General features: G+C 46.1%; 1 protein-coding gene across 1 annotated transcript in view; it reads left to right on the top strand.

Moving 5' to 3' along the window:
- LOC139226534 (sphingosine-1-phosphate transporter SPNS2-like) overlaps window positions 1-22,359 on the top strand; it is a 133,176-nt gene that overhangs the window by 60,832 nt on the left and 49,985 nt on the right. The window contains exons 4-5 of the mRNA XM_070857367.1: window positions 12,451-12,602; window positions 13,652-13,718. Coding sequence (XP_070713468.1) covers window positions 12,451-12,602; window positions 13,652-13,718 — 219 coding nt within the window. The remainder of the gene's footprint in view (window positions 1-12,450; window positions 12,603-13,651; window positions 13,719-22,359) is intronic.

Below are 22,359 nucleotides of genomic sequence, written 5' to 3'. Positions count from 1 at the left end.
TGAGTCTGCCTTCACATTCCTTTAAGTACCTGTAATATATGCACCTGTGAGTATGCTCATAGGTTAGTTGAGCTGTTGAGCTGGGAGTGGCTTAGCCAGTCACGTGATGTTCACAAGACTCAATAAAACCCCAGCCAGTTGGGTTTGGGGGATCCATGATGAGCCTGGTGGATGAACTGGTAATGTGTCGTGGATTGTTAAACCTTTGCTAATAAACTAGTCTTAATAGCAATGTGTTGCTATGAATTCTTAAGCAAAGAACCCATGAAGCAAATACCTTCCAGTACTGACCAGGAACAACATTGTTAAGGAAGAAAGACTTGCATTTCATGGCCTCAGAACTTCCCAAAGTACTATACAGCCAATGAAGTAATTTTGGATTGGAGTCACCGTTGTAATTTAGGAAACGCGGCTTTCAATTTATGCACAGCAAGCTCCCACAAACAGCAACGTGTTAATGACCAGGCAATCTGTTTCAGCGTTGTTGGTTCAGTGCTGTACTGAAGTGTCAACATAGAATTTGTGCTCCGGCTTCTGAAGTGGGACATGAACCCTCAATCTGATGACTGAGGCGATGAGCTATGGCTGACACCGATTAAGTATTGAAGAGGAAATGAGAAGGGATTCTACAAGGTGCTCCTTTTCACAATTCTTAGGCCAGGATTCGTGTTGGCTTCAATGCAAACTGCTCCAGGCAACACTCTCCCTCAAGGGCTCAGTTACAGATGATGTGGCTCGGGAAGGTTCTAGGTGGCAATGAAGTGCAATGGGGAAGGGAACCATCAGCCAGGGTTGCCTCTCCCCTTCACTGTCCAGTGAGGGCACAGGTCCATGAAACATAGAAATTAGGTGCAGCAGTAGGCCATTCGGCCCTTTGAGTCTGCACCGCCATTCAATAAGATCATGGCTGATCATTCAACCTCAGTACCCCTTTCCTGCTTTCTCTCCATACCCCTTGAACCCTTTGGCCGAAAGGGCCATATCTAACTCCCTTTTGAATATATCTAACGAACTGGCCTCAACAACTCTCTGCGGTAGGGAATTCCACAAGTTAACCACTCTCTGAGTGAAGAAGTTTCTCCTCATCTCAGTCCTAAATGGCTTACCCCTTATTCTTAGACTGTGACCCCTAGTTCTGGAACTCCCCAGCAACAGGAACGTTCTTCCTGCCTCTAATCTGTCCAATCCTGTCAGAATTTTCTATGTTTCTATGAGATTCCCCCCTCATTCTTCTAAACTCCAGTGAATACAAGCCCTGTTCATCCAGTCTCTCCTTATATGTCAGTCCTGCCATCTCGGGAATCAGTCTGGTGAACCTTCGCTGTACTCCCTCAATAGCAAGAACGTCCTTCCTCAGATTAGGAGACCAAAATTGAACACAATATTCCAGGTTTGGCCTCACTCAGGCTCTGTACAACTGCAGTAAGACCTCCCTGCTCCTATACTCAAATCCTCTAGCTATGAAGGCCAACATGCCATTTGTCTTCTTCACCGCCTGCTGTACCTGCATGCCAACTTTCAATGACTGATGTACCATGACACCCAGGTCTCGTTGCACCTCCCCTTTTCCTAATCTGTCACCATTCAGATAATATTCTGTCTTCCTGTTTTTGCCACCAAAGTGGACAACCTCACATTTATCCACATCATACTGCATCTGCCATGCATTTGCCCACTCACCTAACCTGTCCAAGTCACCCTGCAGCCTCTTAGCATCCTTCTTACAGCTCACACCACCACCCAGCTTAGTGTCATCTGCAAGCTTGGAGATATTACATTCAATTCCTTCATCTAATTCATTGATGTATATTGTAAATAGCTGGGGTCCCAGCACTGACCCCTGAGGCACCCCACTGGTCACTGCCTGCCATTCTGAAAAGGACCCATTTAATCCGACTCTCTGCTTCCTGTCTGCCAACCAGTTCGCTATCCACGTCAATACATTACCCCCAATACCATGTGCTTTAATTTTGCACACTAATCTCTCGTGTGGGACCTTGTTAAAAGCCTTTTGAAAGTCCAGACACACCACATCCACTGGTTCTCCCTTGTCCACTCTACTAGTTACATCCTCAAAAAATTCTAGAAGATTTGTCAAGCATGATTCCCCTTTCATAAATACATGCTGATTTGGACCAATCCTGTCACTGCTTTCCAAATGTGCTACTATTTCATCTTTAATAATTGATTCCAACATTTTCCCCCACTAACGATGTCAGGCTAACCGGTCTATAATTACCCGTTTTCTCTCTCCCTCCTTTTTTTAAAAAGTGGCGTTACATGAGCTACCCTCCAATCCATAGGAACTGATCCAGAGTCAATAGAATGTTAGAAAATGATCACCAATGCATCCACTATTTCTAGGGACACTTCCTTAAGTACTCTGGGATGCAGCCTATCGAGCCCTGGGGATTTATCGGCCTTCAATCCCATCAATTTCCCTAACACAATTTCCTGACTAATAAGGATTTTCTTCAGTTCCTCCTTTTCCCTAGACCCTCAAACCCCTAGTATTTCCGGAAGGTTATTTGTGTCTTTCTTAGTGAAGACAGATCCAAAGTGTTTGTTCAATTGGTCTGCCATTTCTTTGTTCCCATTATAAATTCACCTGATTCTGACTGCAAGGAACCTACGTTGGTATTCACTAATCTTTTTCTTTTCACATTTCTTTTCACATAAGCTTTTGCAGTCAGTGGAGGAGAGGGCCTGGCTCGACTGTGTAGGCCGGTTCACAGTCACATCGCTGGCAGGACAGTTAGTGCCGAGGGTAATGAGAGAGAGGTCTGTGCCTTCTGTGTTCTGCATTCACCTGCCTGCGATGTTCCTGTCTATTGACATTAATGGAGGGAAATTCATGGGCTGGAGAGCGCACAAGTGGCTAAGATTGACCTTGAGGGTAAGGGACTAGATGGTGGCTGAGCAGGAGGTGGTACCTTCAGGAGGAGAGGGAACATTGGAGAGCAGAAAATATGGGCACATGCAGAAATGTAATTGGAATGGGTGCTCCTGCAGAACATTGTAGGTAAGCCCAGTGTGAAGGATGGAAGGTTCTGGAACTTTGGAATGGCCCAGTGGGTAGGATGGATGGTTCTGGGATGGCCCAGTGTGACGGATGGATGGTTTTGGAACTCTGGGATGGCCCAGTGTGAAGGATGGATGTTTCTGGCAGCCTGGACCTCCAGGTAACAAAACTCCAAGTCTCTGTCCAAGGTGTAAGTGAAGAACGGGGAGCTGACAGGCACCACGCTACCTTTAGGTGACAGTGCGGAGGGAGTAATCAGATATTCTTCCTCTTAAAGTACTTTTCTTATCAAATTACAAATCTGTATATTGAGCCTCTACTGCTGCGTAAGGATTCTCTTCAATCCGAGGATCTATTTTAATAATATGGTGTATACATTAAATGATAAGTTCAGTCATAAATAAATCATAAACTCATCCTTTCTTGGAATGCTGCCATGCAAACTTCAAATTTCCATTTTTATCTCTGAAACCTTCCTGGCATTTTACCAAATTATTTCTCAATGTGAAATCAGATGGAGCTCTGAATCAGGACAGAACTGAACATATGACTCTTTCCTTCGTCTAAAATGTCTTATTTTCAAATCACCTTGCTGTCAATAAGCTGAGCTTGTGCTTTGCTCCTGCTCCAGCCTGACTATGGGCCAACCTGGACCATCAGTGTATATAATGTGCTCTGGCTGTCCTGTTCCCAAAGGCACACACAAAATAACACCCAGCGGCACGACACTTCCAATCCTGTAATGTAATGTCTGTATCCTGACATCCAACATTAGCAAACAAGTCCAAACCTGTAGAATAGGGAACTCATTTTTGCTCTGTTACCTCAACCTGCCAGTGTTGTCCAAGTTAATCCAGGCTGTTACGCACTCCGCTCTGTGTTTTATATCTTGAAGACTGGACAATTGTAGTCAACCATCACCCCTGTGCACGCTGACCTACATTGGCTCTCTGTCCAACAATGCCCAGATTTTAAAATTCTCTTCCTTGTTTTCAAATCCCTCCATGGCCTCACCCCTCCCCTATCTCTGTAATCTCCTCCAGCCACAAACCCCCCGAGATCTCTGCACTCCTCTAATTTTGGCCTTTTGTGGTTTTCATTGCCTCACCATCGGTGGCCGTGCCTTCAGCTGCCTAGGCACTAAACGCTGGAATTCCTCCCTAAACCTCTTGACCGTTCCTCCTTTAAGTCACTCCTTCATAGCCCTTTGACCAAGCTTTTGGTCCGCCTGTTCCAGTATCTCCTTATGTGGCTCGCTGTCAAATTGAGTTTGATTACCCTCCTGTGAAGCGCCTCGGGGCGGTTTACAAGTTACATAAATATAAGTTATTGTTGTGGTTTATGTCAGATGAATATCTCACTGTAACTAACTCCATCTGTGCTATAACTGAACGGCTGATGTAACTTTGATGGTAGATCAACGTAAACTCCGGATAGATGCATAAACAGAATTTACACCAATCTCCCCTAATAATTACGGCAGCCGATCGAATTTCCCCCAGGAAATTCCCGCCACTCAACTTTAAAGGGATGGACTTAATGGACCGAATGGCCTTTTGCTCATCCTTTCATTGGGGAAATCACCAGTAACTGATTCAAGTCACAATTCCGCTATTCAGTCACATCATGTTACCAAATAAACTTGAATTGTCCGGCTGCAACTTTACAGCTTATTGTAAAGTGTTGGCCTTTAGGCATTGGTCGAAATACCAGAGCAAAATGGAGCATCCTGGCGGCTCGATGCTGAACTGATGCTATCTCCACCCTGTTAAAGGGGCAGAGTGTTTGACAAACCTTTCGCTAACCCACATAAAGCTGCAATTAGGGTGGAAGTATGTCACTGTGTCACATCACGACTTGTGCCACTTATGTACATGCAAATCGTAATGCTGGTACCTCCCCCCAGCAAGGACGGTGCCCCTTTAAAAGATTTTGAACAGCACTCTTTACCCACAGGCACTTCCTTTTGTATAGAATTATACAAGCAGGAGTATTCCTGACACATGAAAATCTAGCCAAGCAAATCTAATTATAGGTTCAAGTCATCTATAGGGATTTTAGCACACCAGAGATTAGTTCATTACTGATACAGGGATTAAGTCAATTGATTGCTTTTGTCATCGCTTTAATAATGAGACTGAATCTCAGAACTTCTCTTGATTTCTTGGCTTCTATCATAGAGTCATGCAGCACAAAAGGAAGCCATTTGGCCCATCGTGCCTGTGCTGGCTCTGTGAAAGAGCTATCCAATTAGTCCCACTCCCCATGGCCCTGCAAATCTTTCCTTTTCAAGTATTTATCCAATTCCCTGTTACATAAGAACATAAGAAATAGGAGCAGGCCATTTGGCCCCTCGAGCTTGCTCCGCCATTCAATACGATCATGGCTGATCTGATCTTGGCCTTAACTCCACTTCCCCGCCCGCTCCCCATAACCCTTGACTCCCGTATCGTTCAAAAATCTGTCTATCTCCACCTTAAATATATTCAATGACCCAGCCTCCACAGCTCTCTGGGGTAGAGAATTCCAAAGATTCACACCCCTCTGAGAGAAGAAATTCCTCCTCATTTCCAGTTTAAATGGGCGATCTCTTATTCTGAAACTATGCCCCAGTTCTAGATTCCTCCACGAAAGTTATATTAAAGTTATATTGAATCTGCTCCCACCACCCTTTCAGGCAGCGCATTCCAGATCACAATAATTCGCTGTACACATTTTTTTTTAACGCATTTTAAGTCTGGTTGTTTTGTTAATTATCTTAAATCTGTATCTTCTTGTAACCGACCCCTCCGCCAGTAGAAACCATTTCTCCCTATCTAGTCCCGGCTTAACCGGCTACAAGAAAATCTAAATGCTAAAACTCAGAAGTCCATCACTAGAAGCCTTCGAAAGGCAGCCAGGAACACGAAGAGCTTACAAACAGAATAACTGCAGAGAAATTGGCAGATGGAGTGCAGTTTGTGCAGAAGTAATTCCTGATTTTATCGAAATCTAAGCAAGACTAGATAGTGTGGGTTTGGCCCACAAGATGTATTCTCTTAAAGGAGATGGAAGTTTTCAAATCAGCTGAAGAGTCTTGGCTGAAATTTACTGAGGAAGATGAATAGTTCAAGAACAGGAGCATAGGAACAGGAAGAGGCCATTCAGCCCCACAAGCTAGTTCCACCATCTTATTCGATCATCTCTGATCTGTACCTCAAACATATTTACCCATCTTTACTCCATATCCCTTGATACCCTTACCTAACGAAAATCTACTGAACTCTAACTTGAACATTTCAATTGTCCCCCAGCATCCGCAGCCTTTTAATGGCGAAAGTTCCAGATTCTAACTACCGTTTGGGTAAAAAAGTGCTTCCTGATTTCAGTCCTGAACGGCCTAGCTCTATTTTTAAGAATATTCCCCCTTGTTCTGGATTGCGCCATCAGAGCAAATAGTTTCTCTATCATTTTAAACACCTCGATTAGATCACCCCCTCAATTTACTATAATCGAGGGAATACAAGCCTAGTCTACACAACCTGTCCTCATAATTTAATCTTTCTAGCCCCGGTATCATTCTGGTGAATCGGTGCTGCATCCCCTCCAAGGGCAATATTTCCTTCCTGAGGTACGGTGTCCAGAACTGACGCAGTGCTTCAGGGTCAGTTCTGGACACCGTACCTCAGGAGGTCAGACTTTGTACAACTGAAGCATAACTTCCACCCCATTGTATTCCAGCCACAACAACAACAACTTGTATTTATATAGCGTATTTAATGTAGTAAAACATCCCAAGGCTCTTCACAGGAGCGTTATCAGACAAATGTGACATCGAGCCACATAAGGAGATATTAGTACAGGTGTAATGTATGCACCTGTTGCCGCATTGCGGCACTGGAGCTGTGGGTGGATGAACTCTGGAGCATCCACGATGCTGAGAATGACGTGAATAGCACGTTTAGCGAGTTGGTCTCACCGCAGATAAAGTGTACACAGCTAGATAGTAAATGGGTGACCAGCAGGAAGAGCAGTGCAAGGAAGGTAGTGCAGGGGTTCCCTGCGGTCATCCCCCTGCAAAACAGATACACCGCTTTGGGTACTGTTGAGGGGGATGACTCATCAGGGGGGAGCAGCAGCAGCCAAGTTCATGGCACCGTGGGTGGCTCTGCTGCACAGGAGGGCAGGGAAAAGAGTGGGAGAGCGATAGTGATAGGGGATTCGATTGTAAGGGGAATAGACAGGCGTTTCTGCGGCCGCAACCGAGACTCCAGGATGGTATGTTGCCTCCCTGGTGCAAGGGTCAAGGATGTCTCTGAGCGGGTGCAGGACATTCTGAAAAGGGAGGGTGAACAGCCAGTTGTCGTGGTGCATTTAGGTACCAACGATATAGGTAAAAAAACAGGATGAGGTCCTACGAGACGAATTTAGGGAGCTGGGAGCTAATTTAAAAAGTAGGACCTCAAAGGTAATAATCTCAGGATTGCTACCAATACCACGTGCTAGTCAGAGTAGGAATTGCAGGATAGCTCAGATGAATACGTGGCTTGAGGATTGGTGCAAGAGGGAGGGGTTCAAATTCCTGGGACATTGGAACCGGATCTGGGTGAGGTGGGACCAGTACAAACTGGACGGTCTGCACCTGGGCAGGACCAGAACCAATGTCCTAGGGGGAGTGTTTGCTAGTGCTATTGGGGTTAAACTAACATGGCAGGGGGATGGGAACCTATGCAGGGAGATAGAGGGAAATAAAATGGAGGCAGAAGCAAAAGATAAAAAGCAGAATAGTAAAAGTGGAGGGCAGAGAAACCCAAGGCAAAAAACAAAAAGGGCCACATTTCAGAAAAATTCTAAAGGGCAAAGTGTGTTAAAAAGACAAGCCTGAAGGCTCTGTGCCTCAATGCGAGGAGTATTCGGAATAAGGTGGACGAATTAACTGCGCAGACAGCAGTTAACGGATATGATGTAATTGGCATCACAGAGACATGGCTCCAGGGTGACCAAGGCTGGGAACTCAACATCCAGGGGTATTCAACATTTAGGAAGGATAGGCAGAGAGGAAAAGGAGGCGGGGTGGCGTTGCTGGATAAAGAGGAAATTAATGCAATCGTAAGGAGGGACATTAGCCTGGATGATGTGAAATTGGTATGGTGGAGCTGCAGAATTCCAAAGGGCAGAAAACATTAGTGGGAGTTGTGTACAGACCACCAAACAGCAGTAGTGAGGTTGGGGACAGCATCAAACAAGAAATAAGGGATGTGTGCAATAAAGGTACAGCAGTTATCATGGGCGACTTTAATCTACCTATTGATTGGGCTAACCAAACTGGTAGCAATGCAGTGGAGGAGGATTTCCTGGAGTGTATTAGGGATGGTTTTCTAGACCAATATGTCGATGAACCAACTAGAGAGCTGGCCATCCTAGACTGGGTGATGTGTAATGAGAAGGGACTAATTAGCAATCTTGTTGTGCGAGGCCCTTTGGGGAAGAGTGACCATAATATCGTAGAATTCTTTATTAAGATGGAGAGTGACACAGTTAATTCGGAAACTAGGGTCCTGAACTTAAGGAAAGGTAACTTTGACGGTATGAGGCGTGAATTGGCTAAAATAGACTGACAAATGATACTTAAAGGGTTAACGGTGGATAAGCAATGGCAAACATTTAAAGATCACATGAATGAACTTCAGCAATTGTACATCCCTGTCTGGAGTAAAAATAAAACGGGGAAGGTGGCTCAACCATGACTAACAAGGGAAATTAAGGATAGTGTTAAAGCCAAGGAAGAGGCATATAAATTGGCTAGAAAAAGCAACAAACCTGAGGACTGGGAGAAATTTAGAATTCAACAGAGGAGGACTAAGGGTTCAATTAAGAGTACGAGAGGAAGCTTGCAGGGAACATATAAACTGACTACAAAAGCTTCTATAAATATGTGAAGAGAAAAAGATTAGTGAAGACAAACGTAGGTCCCTTGCAGTCGGATTCAGGTGAATTTATAATGGGGAACAAAGAAATGGCAGACCAATTGAACAAATACTCCGGTTCTGTCTTCACAAAAGAAGACACAAATAACCTTCCGAAGGTACTAGGGGACAGTGGGTCTAGTGAGAAGGAGGAACTGAAGGATATCCTTATTAGGCAGGAAATTGTGTTAGGGAAATTGATGGGATTGAAGGCCGATAAATTCCCAGGGCCTGATAGTCTGCATCCCAGAGTACTTAAGGAAGTGGCCCTTGAAATAGTGGATGCATTGGTGATCATTTTCCAACAGTCTATTGACTCTGGATCAGTTTCTATGGACTGGAGGGTAGCTAATGTAACACCACTTTTTAAAAAAAAGGAGGGAGAGAGAAAACAGGTAATTATAGATCGGTTAGCCTGACACCAGTAGTGGGGAAAATGTTGGAATCAATCATTAAAGATGAAATAGCAGCGCATTTGGAAATCAGTGACCGGATCGGACCAAGTCAGCATGGAATTATGAAAGTGAAATCATGCTTGACGAATCTTCTGGAATTTTTTGAGGATGTAACTAGCAGAGTGGACAAGGGAGAACCAGTGGATGTGGTGTATTTGGACTTTCAAAAGACTTTTGACAAGGTCCCGCACAAGAGATTGGTGTGAAAAATCAAAGCGCATGGTATTGGGGGTAATGTACTGATGTGGATAGAGAACTGGTTGGCAGAGAGGAAGCAGAGAGTTGGGATAAACGGGTCCTTTTCAGAATGGCAGGCAGTGACTAGTGGAGTGCCGCAGGGCTCAGTGCTGGGACCCCAGCTCTTCACAATATACATTAACGATTGAGATGAAGGAATTGAGTCTAATGTATCCAAGTTTGCGGATGACACTAAACTGGGTGGCGGTGTGAGCTGTGAGGAGGACGCTAAGAGGCTGCAGCGTGACTTGGACAGGTTAGGTGAGTGAGCAAATGCATGGCAGATGCAGTATAATGTGGATAAATGTGAGGTTATCCATTTTGGGGGCAAAAAACACAAAGGCAGAATATTATCTGAATGGTGGCAGATTAGGAAAAGGGGAGGTGCAACGAGACCTGGGTGTCATGGTTCATCAGTCACTGAAAGTGGGCATGCAAGTACAGCAGGCGGCGAAGAAGGCAAATGGTATGTTGCCCTTCATAGCTAGGGGATTTGAGTATAGGAGCAGTGAGGTCTTACTGCAGTTGTACAGGGCCTTAGTGAGGTCTCACCTGGAATATTGTGTTCAGTTTTGGTCGCCTAATCTGAGGAAGGACATTCTTGCTATTGAGGGAGTGCAGCGAAGGTTCACCAGACTGATTCCAGGGATGGCTGGACTGTCATATGAGGAGAGACTGGATCAACTGGGCCTTTATTCACTGGAGTTTAGAAGGATGAGAGGGGATCTCATAGAAACGTATAAGATTCTGACGGGACTGGATAGGTTAGATACGGGAAGAATGTTCCCGATGTTGGCGATGTCCAGAACATAGTCTTAGGATAATGGGTGGACCATTTAGGACTGAGATGAGGATAAACATAGAAACATAGAAAATAGGTGCAGGAGTAGCTGCACTCAGAGAGTTGTTAACCTGTGGAATTCCCTGCCGCAGAGAGTTGTTGATGCCAATTCATTGGATATATTCAAGAGGGAGTTAGATATGGCCCTTACGGCTAAGGGGATCAAGGGGTATGGAGAGAAAGCAGGAAAGGGGTACTGAGGAAATGATCAGCCATGATCTTATTGAATGGCGGTGCAGGCTCGAAGGGCCGAATGGCCTACTCCTGCACCTATATTCTATGTTTCTATGTAAGTATGCTTACAGTTTTGTGGAGCTGTTGCATTGTGAGTGGACTAGCCAGTCACATGATGTTCACAAGACTCAATAAAACCCCAGTCAGTTGGGTCTAGGTGATCCACGATGAGGCGGGTGGGTGTGAGCTGGTAATGATCGATGAACTGGTAATGTGTAGTGTGATTGTTAAACCTTTGCTAATAAATCAACTAGTTCTTAATAGCAATTCTTAAGCAAAGAACCCATGAAGCAAATACATTACAGACAGGTGACCAAAAGCTTGGTCAAAGAGAGAGGTTTTGAGGTGGGTGCGCGGGATGCTGGATCCTGAAACCGATCTCACACAGGCACAGTGACTTCGGGGTAAAGTGTTGGATTGGCTGGGCTCAGCCGCACTGCTCCCAGCTCATTATCAAATGCAAAATCGGAGCTGCTCTATATCGGAAAACCCAGCTCATTGAGTGCCCATGACAGTATCTGAATCATCAAGGCTTCAGGCCAAGATTGCCTATGAAGCTTGAATTAGATTGCTGAGCTCCTTCGGAAGAGTTATGACCAACGTTCCCATTCAGGGGCTGCGCGGTCCATTCAAAATACCGCGTATTCGTGGTGTGTTCCATTGAAAAGCTGGCTGCGTGGGAGGTCCAGAAAGCTGCGTGGTCACGGTCCCGCACAGCTCAAAGGGAACATTGGTTCTGTCTGCCTCCTTATTGCAGGGGACCACTATCAGGGAGGCTTGTTCGCCCCTCTCTATTTCTAGTTTTTAGCAATGGTGGATGACTTCATTGAGTGGTGTCGTTCTCTTCTGATAGCAAGACTTCGTGCAGAGTAGCCAGGTTTCCGTCTGAACGAGATATTGAGTGAGCAACTTCAGGGAGAGTTGAGAGTGGGCGAACAATTGGTGCCTTGCTTCCAGGCTGAATAAGTCAATTCAATAACTTCACTAAAAAGCACGCCACCCGTCCCCACTGTATAAGGGTTGCAAACTCTTTGGTTACAATCAACAACAACTTGTATTTATATAGCGCCTTTAACTTAGTAAAATGTCCCAAGGCGCTTCACAGCAGTGTTTTAAGACCAAAAAAAAAATCTGACACTGAGACACCTGAGAAGAAATTAGGGCAGGTCAGAGAGGTAGGTTTTAAGGAGTGTCTTAAAGGAGGAAAGAGAGATAGAGAGGCGGAGAGGTTTAGGGAAGGAGTTCCAGAGCTTGGGGCCCAGGCAGCTGAAGGCACGGCCACTGATGGTTGAGCGATTATAATCACGGATGCTCAAGCGGGCAGAATTTGAGGAGCGCAGACATCTCGAGGGGTTGTGAGGCTGGAGGAGATTGCAGAGAAAGGGAGGGCCATGGAGGGATTTCTAACAAGGATGAGAATTTTGAAATCAACTGATGCATTTATATAGCATCTTAACATCGATAAATGTCCCAAAGTACCGCAGGGAATTCTTCAACCTCTTTGCTTGATATTCCCATCTTTGCATAAGCAAATAGTAAATACGCTGGATACCCTGAAAAACCGACGTTAACGCCAGTAATGATGGAACACTGGAGCTCTGGTGGGCGGATTGCAGCAACAACCAGACTGAGATTTGCCATGTTTCATTTGAATTTTGAAGAAATATTTAATCAGTGCGCCACCCGCATGTTGTGTGTTCTTTGCTTCCTCCGCAGAACTTCTGGTTGTTTCTCATCTCGAGAGGTTTGGTGGGTTTTGGCGAAGCCAGCTACTCCACAATCGCACCGACCATCATTGCCGACATGTTCACCAAAGACACCAGGACCTGTATGCTGTCCTTCTTCTACTTCGCCATCCCCCTGGGAAGGTATCCGTGCATGTCTCAGCTTTCTCAGCTAACACTGGTGTTTGCAAACACTCTACGCTTTTTCACTTCACACTCGGGATGTGGGCGTCACTGGCAAGGCCGGCATTTAATTGCCCCTCCCGGGTTGCCCTTGAGAAGGTGGAGGTGGACCGCCGCCTTGAACCGCAGCTGTCGCGTGTGCTGTAGGCGCTCTCAGAAATTGTTTGTAGCAACAACTGAGCGTCTTACTGGGTCACTTCACAGGGCAGTTAAGAATTAACAACAACTTGTATTTATAGCACCTTTTATATAGCACCTTTAATGTCCCAAGGCGCTTCACAGGAGTATTATGAGATAAAAATTTGACACTGAGCCGCATAAGTAAAAATTAGCGCAGGTGACCAAAAGCTTGGTCAAGGAGCGCCTTGAAGGAGGAAAGAGAGGTAGAGAGGTGTAGAGGTTTAGGGAGGGAGTTCCAGAGCTTGGGACCTTGGCAACTGAAGGCACGGCCACCAATAGTTGAGCGATTACAATCAGGGATGCTCAAGAGGGCAAAATTAGATGAGCGCGGACATCTCGTGGGGTTGTGGGGCTAGAAGAGATTACAGAGATAGGGAGGGGTGAGGCCATGGAGGGATTTGAAAACAAGGATGAGAATTTTGAAATTGAGGCATTGCTTAACCAAGAGCCAATGTACCCCCCGAGTGCCGAGACCCCACCTGATTGCCGGCTCATCAGTCCCTCCCAACAGCACTCCACGAGGTCGCTGGTCCCTGTGGTGATGGTCGGGTGACCTCACCAAGCGGTGGATAGGTGGCGGGGCGGGGTGGTGTGTCGCAATGTGACGGGAAATTTAAATCGTGATCTCCCGAGCTGCTGGAGGCAGTGCTCGAAGGAGTAACTCCCCGTCATTCCAGGGGTGGGGGGGTTGGGAACTTTACCTCTCCCCCAGCGAATGAGGCTCCCCCATCTCCCCATGTTATAAAATGCTCTAGTCTGCGGATTTGGGGTGTGTAGGGAGGAATGCTGTCACTACGCTGTACTAATCCTTCCTGTCCCCTTTCTTACAGTGGACTTGGATACATTCTGGGTTCCTGCGTGACACAGGCGTCTGGAGACTGGCATTGGGCCCTTCGGGTGAGAGTTCATCTCTTTAACCTTCGCCCGATTTCCCTTTGTGCAATGTTTCACTTTTGAATTTGGGAAACGTTCCTGCTCACAGCCTGTGCGCTCACTGTGACCTATTTTGGTGGAATGTAGGTCGAGCTGGAGATGGGGACGTGGCATTGTAGAAAAGTGTCGTTATTTCTTCTCTCTGTTCTCTGGGTAATGACAGGGGAGTTTCTCGTAAAAGAGGTTTGAATCTACAGTGAAACAGTTCAGTGCCTAGCCAGGACGTTTGCAAGTGGAAAAGAATATTTGCAGGGCTGTGGGGAAAGAGCAAGGGAGTGAGACTAATTGGATAGCTCTTTCAAAGAGCCGGCACAGGCACGATGGGCCAAATGGCCTCCTTCTGTGCTGTAAGTTTCTATGATTCTATGAATTTGTACTTCACAAGAGCCTCACTGCTGCGAGTGAAAGATGCTATACAAATGCAAGGTCTTTCTTTTCTTAACTGATTCTTAAATGTTGACATTGGGGAAGGAGATTTTCAACTTGCCACCTGTGTGTGAAAGAAAAAACGTTCTTGCACTTGTATAGCGCCATTCACAACCTTGGGATGTCCCAAAGCGCTTTACAGTCAATGAAGTGCTTTTGAAATGTCATCATCATAGGCAGATCCTCGTATCGAAGATGATTTGCTTCCACGCCAAAAAGGGATGCGTTCAAAGGTGTATCAATGAAGGATCTAATATTCCAGATCCCGAACTACATGTTGAAGGGTGGAAGGTGCCTGTGCGTGGATTTTTTAACGTGTGGTGGCCGTTGCACACCAGCCACCACACGGGCTTGACCGAGCTAGGTCTTAGTTTAGTGGCAAGGGTTAATCAAGACGACTGGAGACCTGCTCTGCTGCACAGATCTAGTATGGGCTGGCCTGTGCTGCCCCTGGGCCCTCGCCTCTCCTGGGCCCTGATCACATCGTTCCACGATCATGCGCCGATCCTGTGCCTCGACTTCGCCGTTCCTGCTGTACCTGCCCACGCTCCAATCAGCGACCTGGACCTTGGTGATGTCCAATCCAGTCGCCCTCTTCACAGCCGTCGCCCTCCAACACGTGTGCGGCACGACGGCCCCAATCTGCAAGGACCATCAGCAGGTCGGGGCCTTCAAAGGAGCAGTGTGGAGCATATAACTTTAAGGTACAGCGCGTTATTTGCTGTAACTGCATGCTAACTTTTTGTGTTTCATGTACAAGGACTCCTAGATCCCTCTGTACTGCAGCATTTTGTAGTTTCTCTCTCCATTTAAATAATAATTTTGCTTTTTTATTCTTCCGACCAAAGTGGATTACCTCACATTTTCCCATATTATGCTCCATCTGCCAAATCTTTGCCCATTCACTTAACCTATCCATATCCCTTTGCAGATTCTTTGTGTCCTCTTCACAACTTGCTTTCCCACTATCTTTGTATCATCAGCAAATTTGGCTACATTACACTCGGTCCCTTCATCATTAATATAGATTGTAAATAGTTGAGGCCCCAGCATTGATCCCCGTGGCACCCCGCTAGTTATAGAATTGTCAACCCGAAAATGACCCATTTATCCCGATTCTCTGTTTTCAGTTAGTTAGCTAATCCTCTATCCATACTAATAGATTACCCCCAACCCTGTGAGCTCTTATCTTGTGTCAGGATTCACTGGGGAGGCGTGGCGGCTGAACCCAGCGAGAGCCAGCCCTTTCAGGGGAGCAGCACTATTTCAAAGAAGAGCAGGGAGTTATCCCCGGCGACCTGGCGCCAATATTTGTCTCTCAACCAACATCACTAAAACAGATTATCTGGTCATTATCACATTGCTGTTTATGGGAGCTTGCTGTGCACAAATTGGCTGCTGCATTTCCCACGTTACAACACTGATTACGCTTCAAAAGTACCGCATTGGCTGTAAAGCGCTTTTGGGATGTCCCGAGGCTGTGAAAGATGCTATATAAATGCAAGTTCTTTCCTTTTCTCACGACAGCATGCGATGCAGTAAATGATGGAAGGTTCTCATGCCTCTCTGGAGCAGTTTGATGCCTGTGTGCTTTGTACAGTTAGTATATGTCTTGACACAAGCATCTGTAGTGTACAGCAGAAGCTCACTGCAAACTGAGGGAGTTGGGTCCCCATTTGAGAATGGAGCATAGAAACATAGAAACACAGAAAATAGGTGCAGGAGCAGGCCATTCAGCCCTTCTAGCCTGCACCGCCATTCAATGAGTTCATGGCTGAACATGAAACTTCAGTACCCCATTCCTGCTTTCTCGCCATAACCCTTGATCCCCCGAGTAGTAATCTAACTCCCTTTTGAATATATTTAGTGAATTGGCCTCAACTACTTTCTGTGGTAGAGAATTCCACAGGTTCACCACTCTCTGGGTGAAGAAGTTTCTCCTCATCTCGGTCCTAAATGGCTTACCCCTTATCCTTAGACTGTGACCTCTGGTTCTGAACTTCCCCAACATTGGGAACATTCTTCCTGCATCTAACTTGTCTAAACCCGTCAGAATTTTAAACGTTTCTATGAGGTCCCCTCTCATTCTTCTGAACTCCAGTGAATACAAGCCCAGTTGATCCAGTCTTTCTTGATAGGTCAGTCCCGCCATCCCGGGAATCAGTCTGGTGAATCTTCGCTGCGCTCCCTCAATAGCAAGAATGTCCTTCCTCAAGTTAGGAGACCAAAACTGTACACAATACTCTAGGTGTGGCCTCACCAAGGCCCTGTACAACTGTAGCAACACCTCCCTGCCCTTGTATTCAAATCCCCTCGCTATGAAGGCCAACATGCCATTTGCTTTCTTAACCGCCTGCTGTACCTGCATGCTAACCTTCAATGACTGATGTACCATGACACCCAGGTCTCGTTGCACCTTCCCTTTTCCTAATCTGTCACCATTCAGATAATAGTCTGTCTCTCTGTTTTTACCACCAAAGTGGATAACCTCACATTTATCCACATTATACTTCATCTGCCATGCATTTGCCCACTCACCTAACCTATCCAAGTCACTCTGCAGCCTAATAGCATCCTCCTCGCAGCTCACACTGCCACCCAACTTAGTGTCATCCGCAAATTTGGAGATACTGCATTTAATCCCCTCGTCTAAATCATTAATATACAATGTAAACAGCTGGGGCCCCAGCACAGAACCTTGCGGTACCCCACGAGTCACTGCCTGCCATTCTGAAAAGTCCTCATTTACACCTACTCTTTGCTTCCTGTCTGACAACCAGTTCTCAATCCACGTCAGCACACTACCCCCAATCCCATGTGCTTTAACTTTGCACATTAATCTCTTGTGTGGGACCTTGTCGAAAGCCTTCTGAAAGTCCAAATATACCACATCAACTGGTTCTCCTTTGTCCACTTTACTGGAAACATCCTCAAAAAATTCCAGAAGATTTGTCAAGCATGATTTCCCTTTCACAAATCCATGCTGACTTGGACCTATCATGTCACCATTTTCCAGATGCACTGCTATGACATCCTTAATAATTGATTCCATCATTTTACCCACTACTGAGGTCAGACTGACCGGTCTATAATTCCCTGTTTTCTCTCTCCCTCCTTTTTTAAAAAGTGGGGTTACATTGGCTACCCTCCACTCCATAGGAACTGATCCAGAGTCAATGGAATGTTGGAAAATAACTGTCAATGCATCCGCTATTTCCAAGGCCACCTCCTTAAGTACTCTGGGATGCAGTCCATCAGGCCCTGGGGATTTATCGGCCTTCAATCCCATCAATTTCCCCAACACAATTTCCTGACTAATAAAGATTTCCCTCAGTTCCCCCTCCTTACTAGACCCTCTGACCCCTTTTATATCCGGAAGGTTGTTTGTATCCTCCTTAGTGAATACCGAACCAAAGTACTTGTTCAATTGGTCTGCCATTTCTTTGTTCCCCGTTATGACTTCCCCTGATTCTGACTGCAGGGGACCTACGTTTGTCTTTACTAACCTTTTTCTCTTTACATACCTATAGAAACTTTTGCAATCCACCTTAATGTTCCCTGCAAGCTTCTTCTCGTACTCCATTTTCCCTGCCCTAATCAAACCCTTTGTCCTCCTCTGCTGAGTTCTAAATTTCTCCCAGTCCCCAGGTTCGCTGCTATTTCTGGGCAATTTGTATGCCACTTCCTTGGCTTTAATACTATCCCTGATTTCCCTAGATAGCCACGGTTGAGCCACCTTCCCTTTTTTATTTTTACGCCAGACAGGAATGTACAATTGTTGTAATTCATCCATGCGGTCTCTAAATGTCTGCCATTGCCCATCCACAGTCAACCCCCTAAGTATCATTCGCCAATCTATCCTAGCCAATTCACGCCTCATACCTTCAAAGTTACCCTTCTTTAAGTTCTGGACCATGGTCTCTGAATTTACTGTTTCATTCTCCATCCTAATGCAGAAATCCACCATATTATGGTCACTCTTCCCCAAGGGGCCTCGCACAATAAGATTGCTAATTAATCCTCTCTCATTAGACAACACCCAGTCTAAGATGGCCTCCCCCCTAGTTGGTTCCTCAACATATTGGTCTAGAAAACCATCCCTTATGCACTCCAGGAAATCCTCCTCCACCGTATTGCTTCCAGTTTGGCTAGCCCAATCTATGTGCATATTAAAGTCACCCATTATAACTGCTACACCTTTATTGCATGCACCCCTAATTTCCTGTTTGATGCCCTCCCCAACATCCCTATTACTGTTTGGAGGTCTGTACACAACTCCTACTAACGTTTTTTGCCCTTTGGTGTTCTGCAGCTCTACCCATATAGATTCCACATCATCCAAGCTAATGTCTTTCCTGACTATTGCCTTAATCTCCTCTTTAACCAGCAATGCTACCCCACCTCCTTTTCCTTTTATTCTATCCTTCCTGAATGTTGAATACCCCTGAATGTTGAGTTCCCAGCCCTGATCATCCTGGAGCCACGTCTCCGTAATCCCAATCACATCATATTTATTAACATCTATTTTCACAATTAATTCATCCACCTTATTGCGGATACTCCTTGCATTAAGACACAAAGCCTTCAGGCTTGTTTTTTTAACACCCTTTGTCCTTTTAGAATTTTGCTGTATAGTGGCCCTTTTTATTCTTTGCCTTGGGTTTCTCCGCCCTCCACTTTTCCTCATCTCCTTTCTGTCTTTTGCTTTTGCCTCCTTTTTGTTTCCCTCTGTCTCCCTGCATTGGTTCCCATCCCCCTGCCATATTAGTTTAAATCCTCCCCAGCAGCACTAGAAAACACTCCCCCTAGGACATTGGTTCCGGTCCTGCCCAGGTGCAGACCGTCCGGTTTGTACTGGTCCCACCTCCCCCAGAACCGGTCCCAATGCCCCAGGAATTTGAATCCCTCCCTGCTGCACCACTGCTCAAGCCACGTATTCATCTGCGCTATCCTGTGATTCCTACTCTAACTATCACGTGGCACTGGTAGCAATCCCGAGATTACTACTTTTGAGGTCCTACTTTTTAATTTAGCTCCTAGCTCCTTAAATTCGTTTCGTAGGACCTCATCCCTTTTTTTACCTATGTCGTTGGTACCAATGTGCACCACGACAACTGACTGTTCTCCCTCCCATTTCAGAATGTCCTGCACCCGCTCCGAGACATCCTTGACTCTTGCACCAGGGAGGCAACATACCATCCTGGAGTCTCGGTCGCGGCCGCTGAAACGCCTATCTATTCCCCTCACCATTGAATCCCCTATCACTATTGCTGTCCCACTCTTTTTCTTGCCCTCCTGTGCAGCAGAGCCAGCCACGGTGCCATGAACTTGGCGGCTGCTGCCCTCCCCTGATGAGTCATCCCCCTCAACAGTGCTCAAAACAGTGTATCTGTTTTGCAGGGGGATGACCACAGGAGACCCCTGCACTACCTTCCTTGCACTACTCTTCCTGCTGGTCTTCCATTCCCTAGCTGGCTGTGGACCCTTTCCCTGCGGTAAGACCAACTCACTACACGTGATACTCACGTCATTCTCAGCATCGTGGATGCTCCAGAGCGAATCCACCCTCAGCTCCAACTCCGCAACGCGGACAGTCAGGAGCTTGAGGTGGACACACTTCCCGCACACATAGTCGTCAGGGACACCGGAAGTGTCCCTGAGTTCCCACATGGTACAGGAGGAGCATAACACCCGACCGAGCTCTCCTGCCATGTCTTAACCCTTAGATACACTTAAATTGGCAACAACAATGTTAAAAGTTACTGACTAATATAAAAAGAAAAAGAAAAACTACTCACCAATCACCAGCCAATCACTTACCCCCTAGGCTGTGACGTCACCTTTGTTTCTTTCTTTGTCTTCTCCCTGTAGCTGCACCGGTACGCCTCTCGTCGACCCCGGACTCGCGCTGCTCCGAGCTCCCGCCTCCTCGACTGACTGCTCCATGTTGGTGATGGAGGAGCTGGGGGTGGGGGGTGGGTGCGGGGGGGGTGCATTATTTGGTGCACCAGCTATAGGAATGTAGAATCATAAAATTTGACAGCACAGACGGAGGCCATTCGGCCCTTTATACCTTTGCTGGCGAGAATACCAGCAGCCCCAAAGCTAAATGTGCCTGGTGACTGGACACACAGGCTGACTCGGAATTGATGAATCTGCACTTGCCATGTGGTTAAACAGTCGGGAGATGGACACCATTTTCAATGAGACAGTTTTACTGAGGGACTGATTTCAAGCTGTGGATAACTTAGCTTTGGCTATTGTGTAATTGATCCTTTTTTTAATATTAAAAAAAAGATATCATAACTTAAAACTTTATGACCCGCATTGAAACGATTGTTGCATTGCGAATCTAAATGTTGTACCATTTCTGCTGACTGCAGCCTTGCATGGGCTTACAGACCGATATTTATTGCCTTAGACAAAGTGTGAACCGTTTATAACAAAAACTGCTGCAATATGAAGCCAGTCAGCACCTTTAACGGTGAACAGGCGAGAGAAACCTTCACAGTCACTGGCTCGTTAATGAGGCCACCTTACTGCAGACTTTGGGGGCCAGCCTGGGCTCAGTGGGTTGCACACTCTCCCCTCAGTGAATGGGTTGTGTGGTTTATTCCTATGACATCACTAACAGAAGCGCACACACAGGATGGCTCTACACACAAAACTGTCATCATGTGACTCTGCCACATGACCCTTTATTGTATTGACATCAGTAGTTGCATTACCAAAGTAGTCCATTAGGTGGAGCAGTAGTTCACTAGGGGGAGTTCAATTACAGGTTCAAGTCCTACTCTTGAAACTTCAGCCCAAAATCTAGGCTGACACACCAGTGTCAGTGCTGAGGGCGTGCTGCACTGTCAGAAGTGCATCTTTCAGATGAGATGTTAAACCGAGACTCTGTCTGCCGTCTCAGGTAGACATAAAAGATCCCATGGCGCTATTTTGAAGAAGAGCAGGGGAATTCTCCCCGGTGTCCTGGGCCAATAGTTATCCCTCAACCAACATCCCTAAAACAGGTTATCTGGTCATTTATCACATTGCTGTTTGTGGAAGCTTGCTGTGCGCAAGCTGGCTGCCACGTTTCTCAAAAACAGCGACTACACTTCAAGTAGTATTTCATTGGCTGTGAAGCACTTTGGGATTACCTAAGGATGTGAAAGGCACGATATAAATACAAGTCCTTTCTAATGTCTGCCTGTGGTGTCGTACCTCTTGAGCTGTGAGTGCCTGTTAAAGACAGTGAGAGATATGGCTAGACTTGTACATAAGGACACAAGAAATAGGAGCAGAAGTAGGTCATTCAATAAGATCATGGCTGATCTGATCTTGGCCTCAACTCCACTTCTCTGCCCGTTCCCCATAACCCTTGACTCCCTTATCGTTCAAAAATCTGTCGATCTCCACCTTAAATACATTCAATGACCGAGCCTCTACAGTTCTCTGGGGCAGAGAATTCAACAGATTCACGACCCTCTGAGAGAAGAAATTCTTCCTCATCTCAATTTTAAATGGGCGACCCCTTATTCTGAAACTATGCCCCCTAGTTCTAGATTCCCCCACGAGGGGAAACATCCTCTCTGCATCTACCCTGTCAAGCCCCCTCAGAATGTTTCAATCTTCTTAACTCCAATAGGCCCAACCTACTCAACCTTTCTTCATAAGACAACCCCTTCATCTCGGGGGTTTTACCTCCACCCCTGGACAGAGGGTTCAATGACAGAGGGTTCCTGGAGAAAAATATTCCAGGTTGAACCTCCCTTATCCAGAACTCCCTTATCGAGAAACACGTCTCGTTTGGGTGACGCACGGGCAGAACTCCGACATGAACAAATTGAAGTCCTTCCTCACTGCCTACTCCCGCAATCGCTGGCCTGACCCCGCGATCCACCGCTGCCCCCCGCCCCCATGATCTCTCTGCCCCACTTCCAGCCCCCCACAAGCCATCCAGCCCCGATATCCCCTTGCTGAGTACCTGTACCATCCAATTTAATGTGACCACCCCTCGTCCAGAAAAATGCCTTATCCAGAACAGGCCTGGTCACGAGAGTTCCGGATAAGGGAGGGTCAACCTGTATTCTATTTATAGAAAGTAAAAATCCTACTACAGTACCTGTTATATCCATTACAAACATCCTCTATATTTTTTTAGAAGCATAAAAAAAAAATTTCGACGGCA

The sequence above is a fragment of the Pristiophorus japonicus genome, chromosome 16 (genome assembly GCF_044704955.1).
Source record: "Pristiophorus japonicus isolate sPriJap1 chromosome 16, sPriJap1.hap1, whole genome shotgun sequence".
Lineage (NCBI taxonomy): Eukaryota > Metazoa > Chordata > Chondrichthyes > Pristiophoridae > Pristiophorus > Pristiophorus japonicus.
Note: the sequence above shows the minus strand (reverse complement) of the source record. Positions and strands in the feature narration are given on the sequence as shown.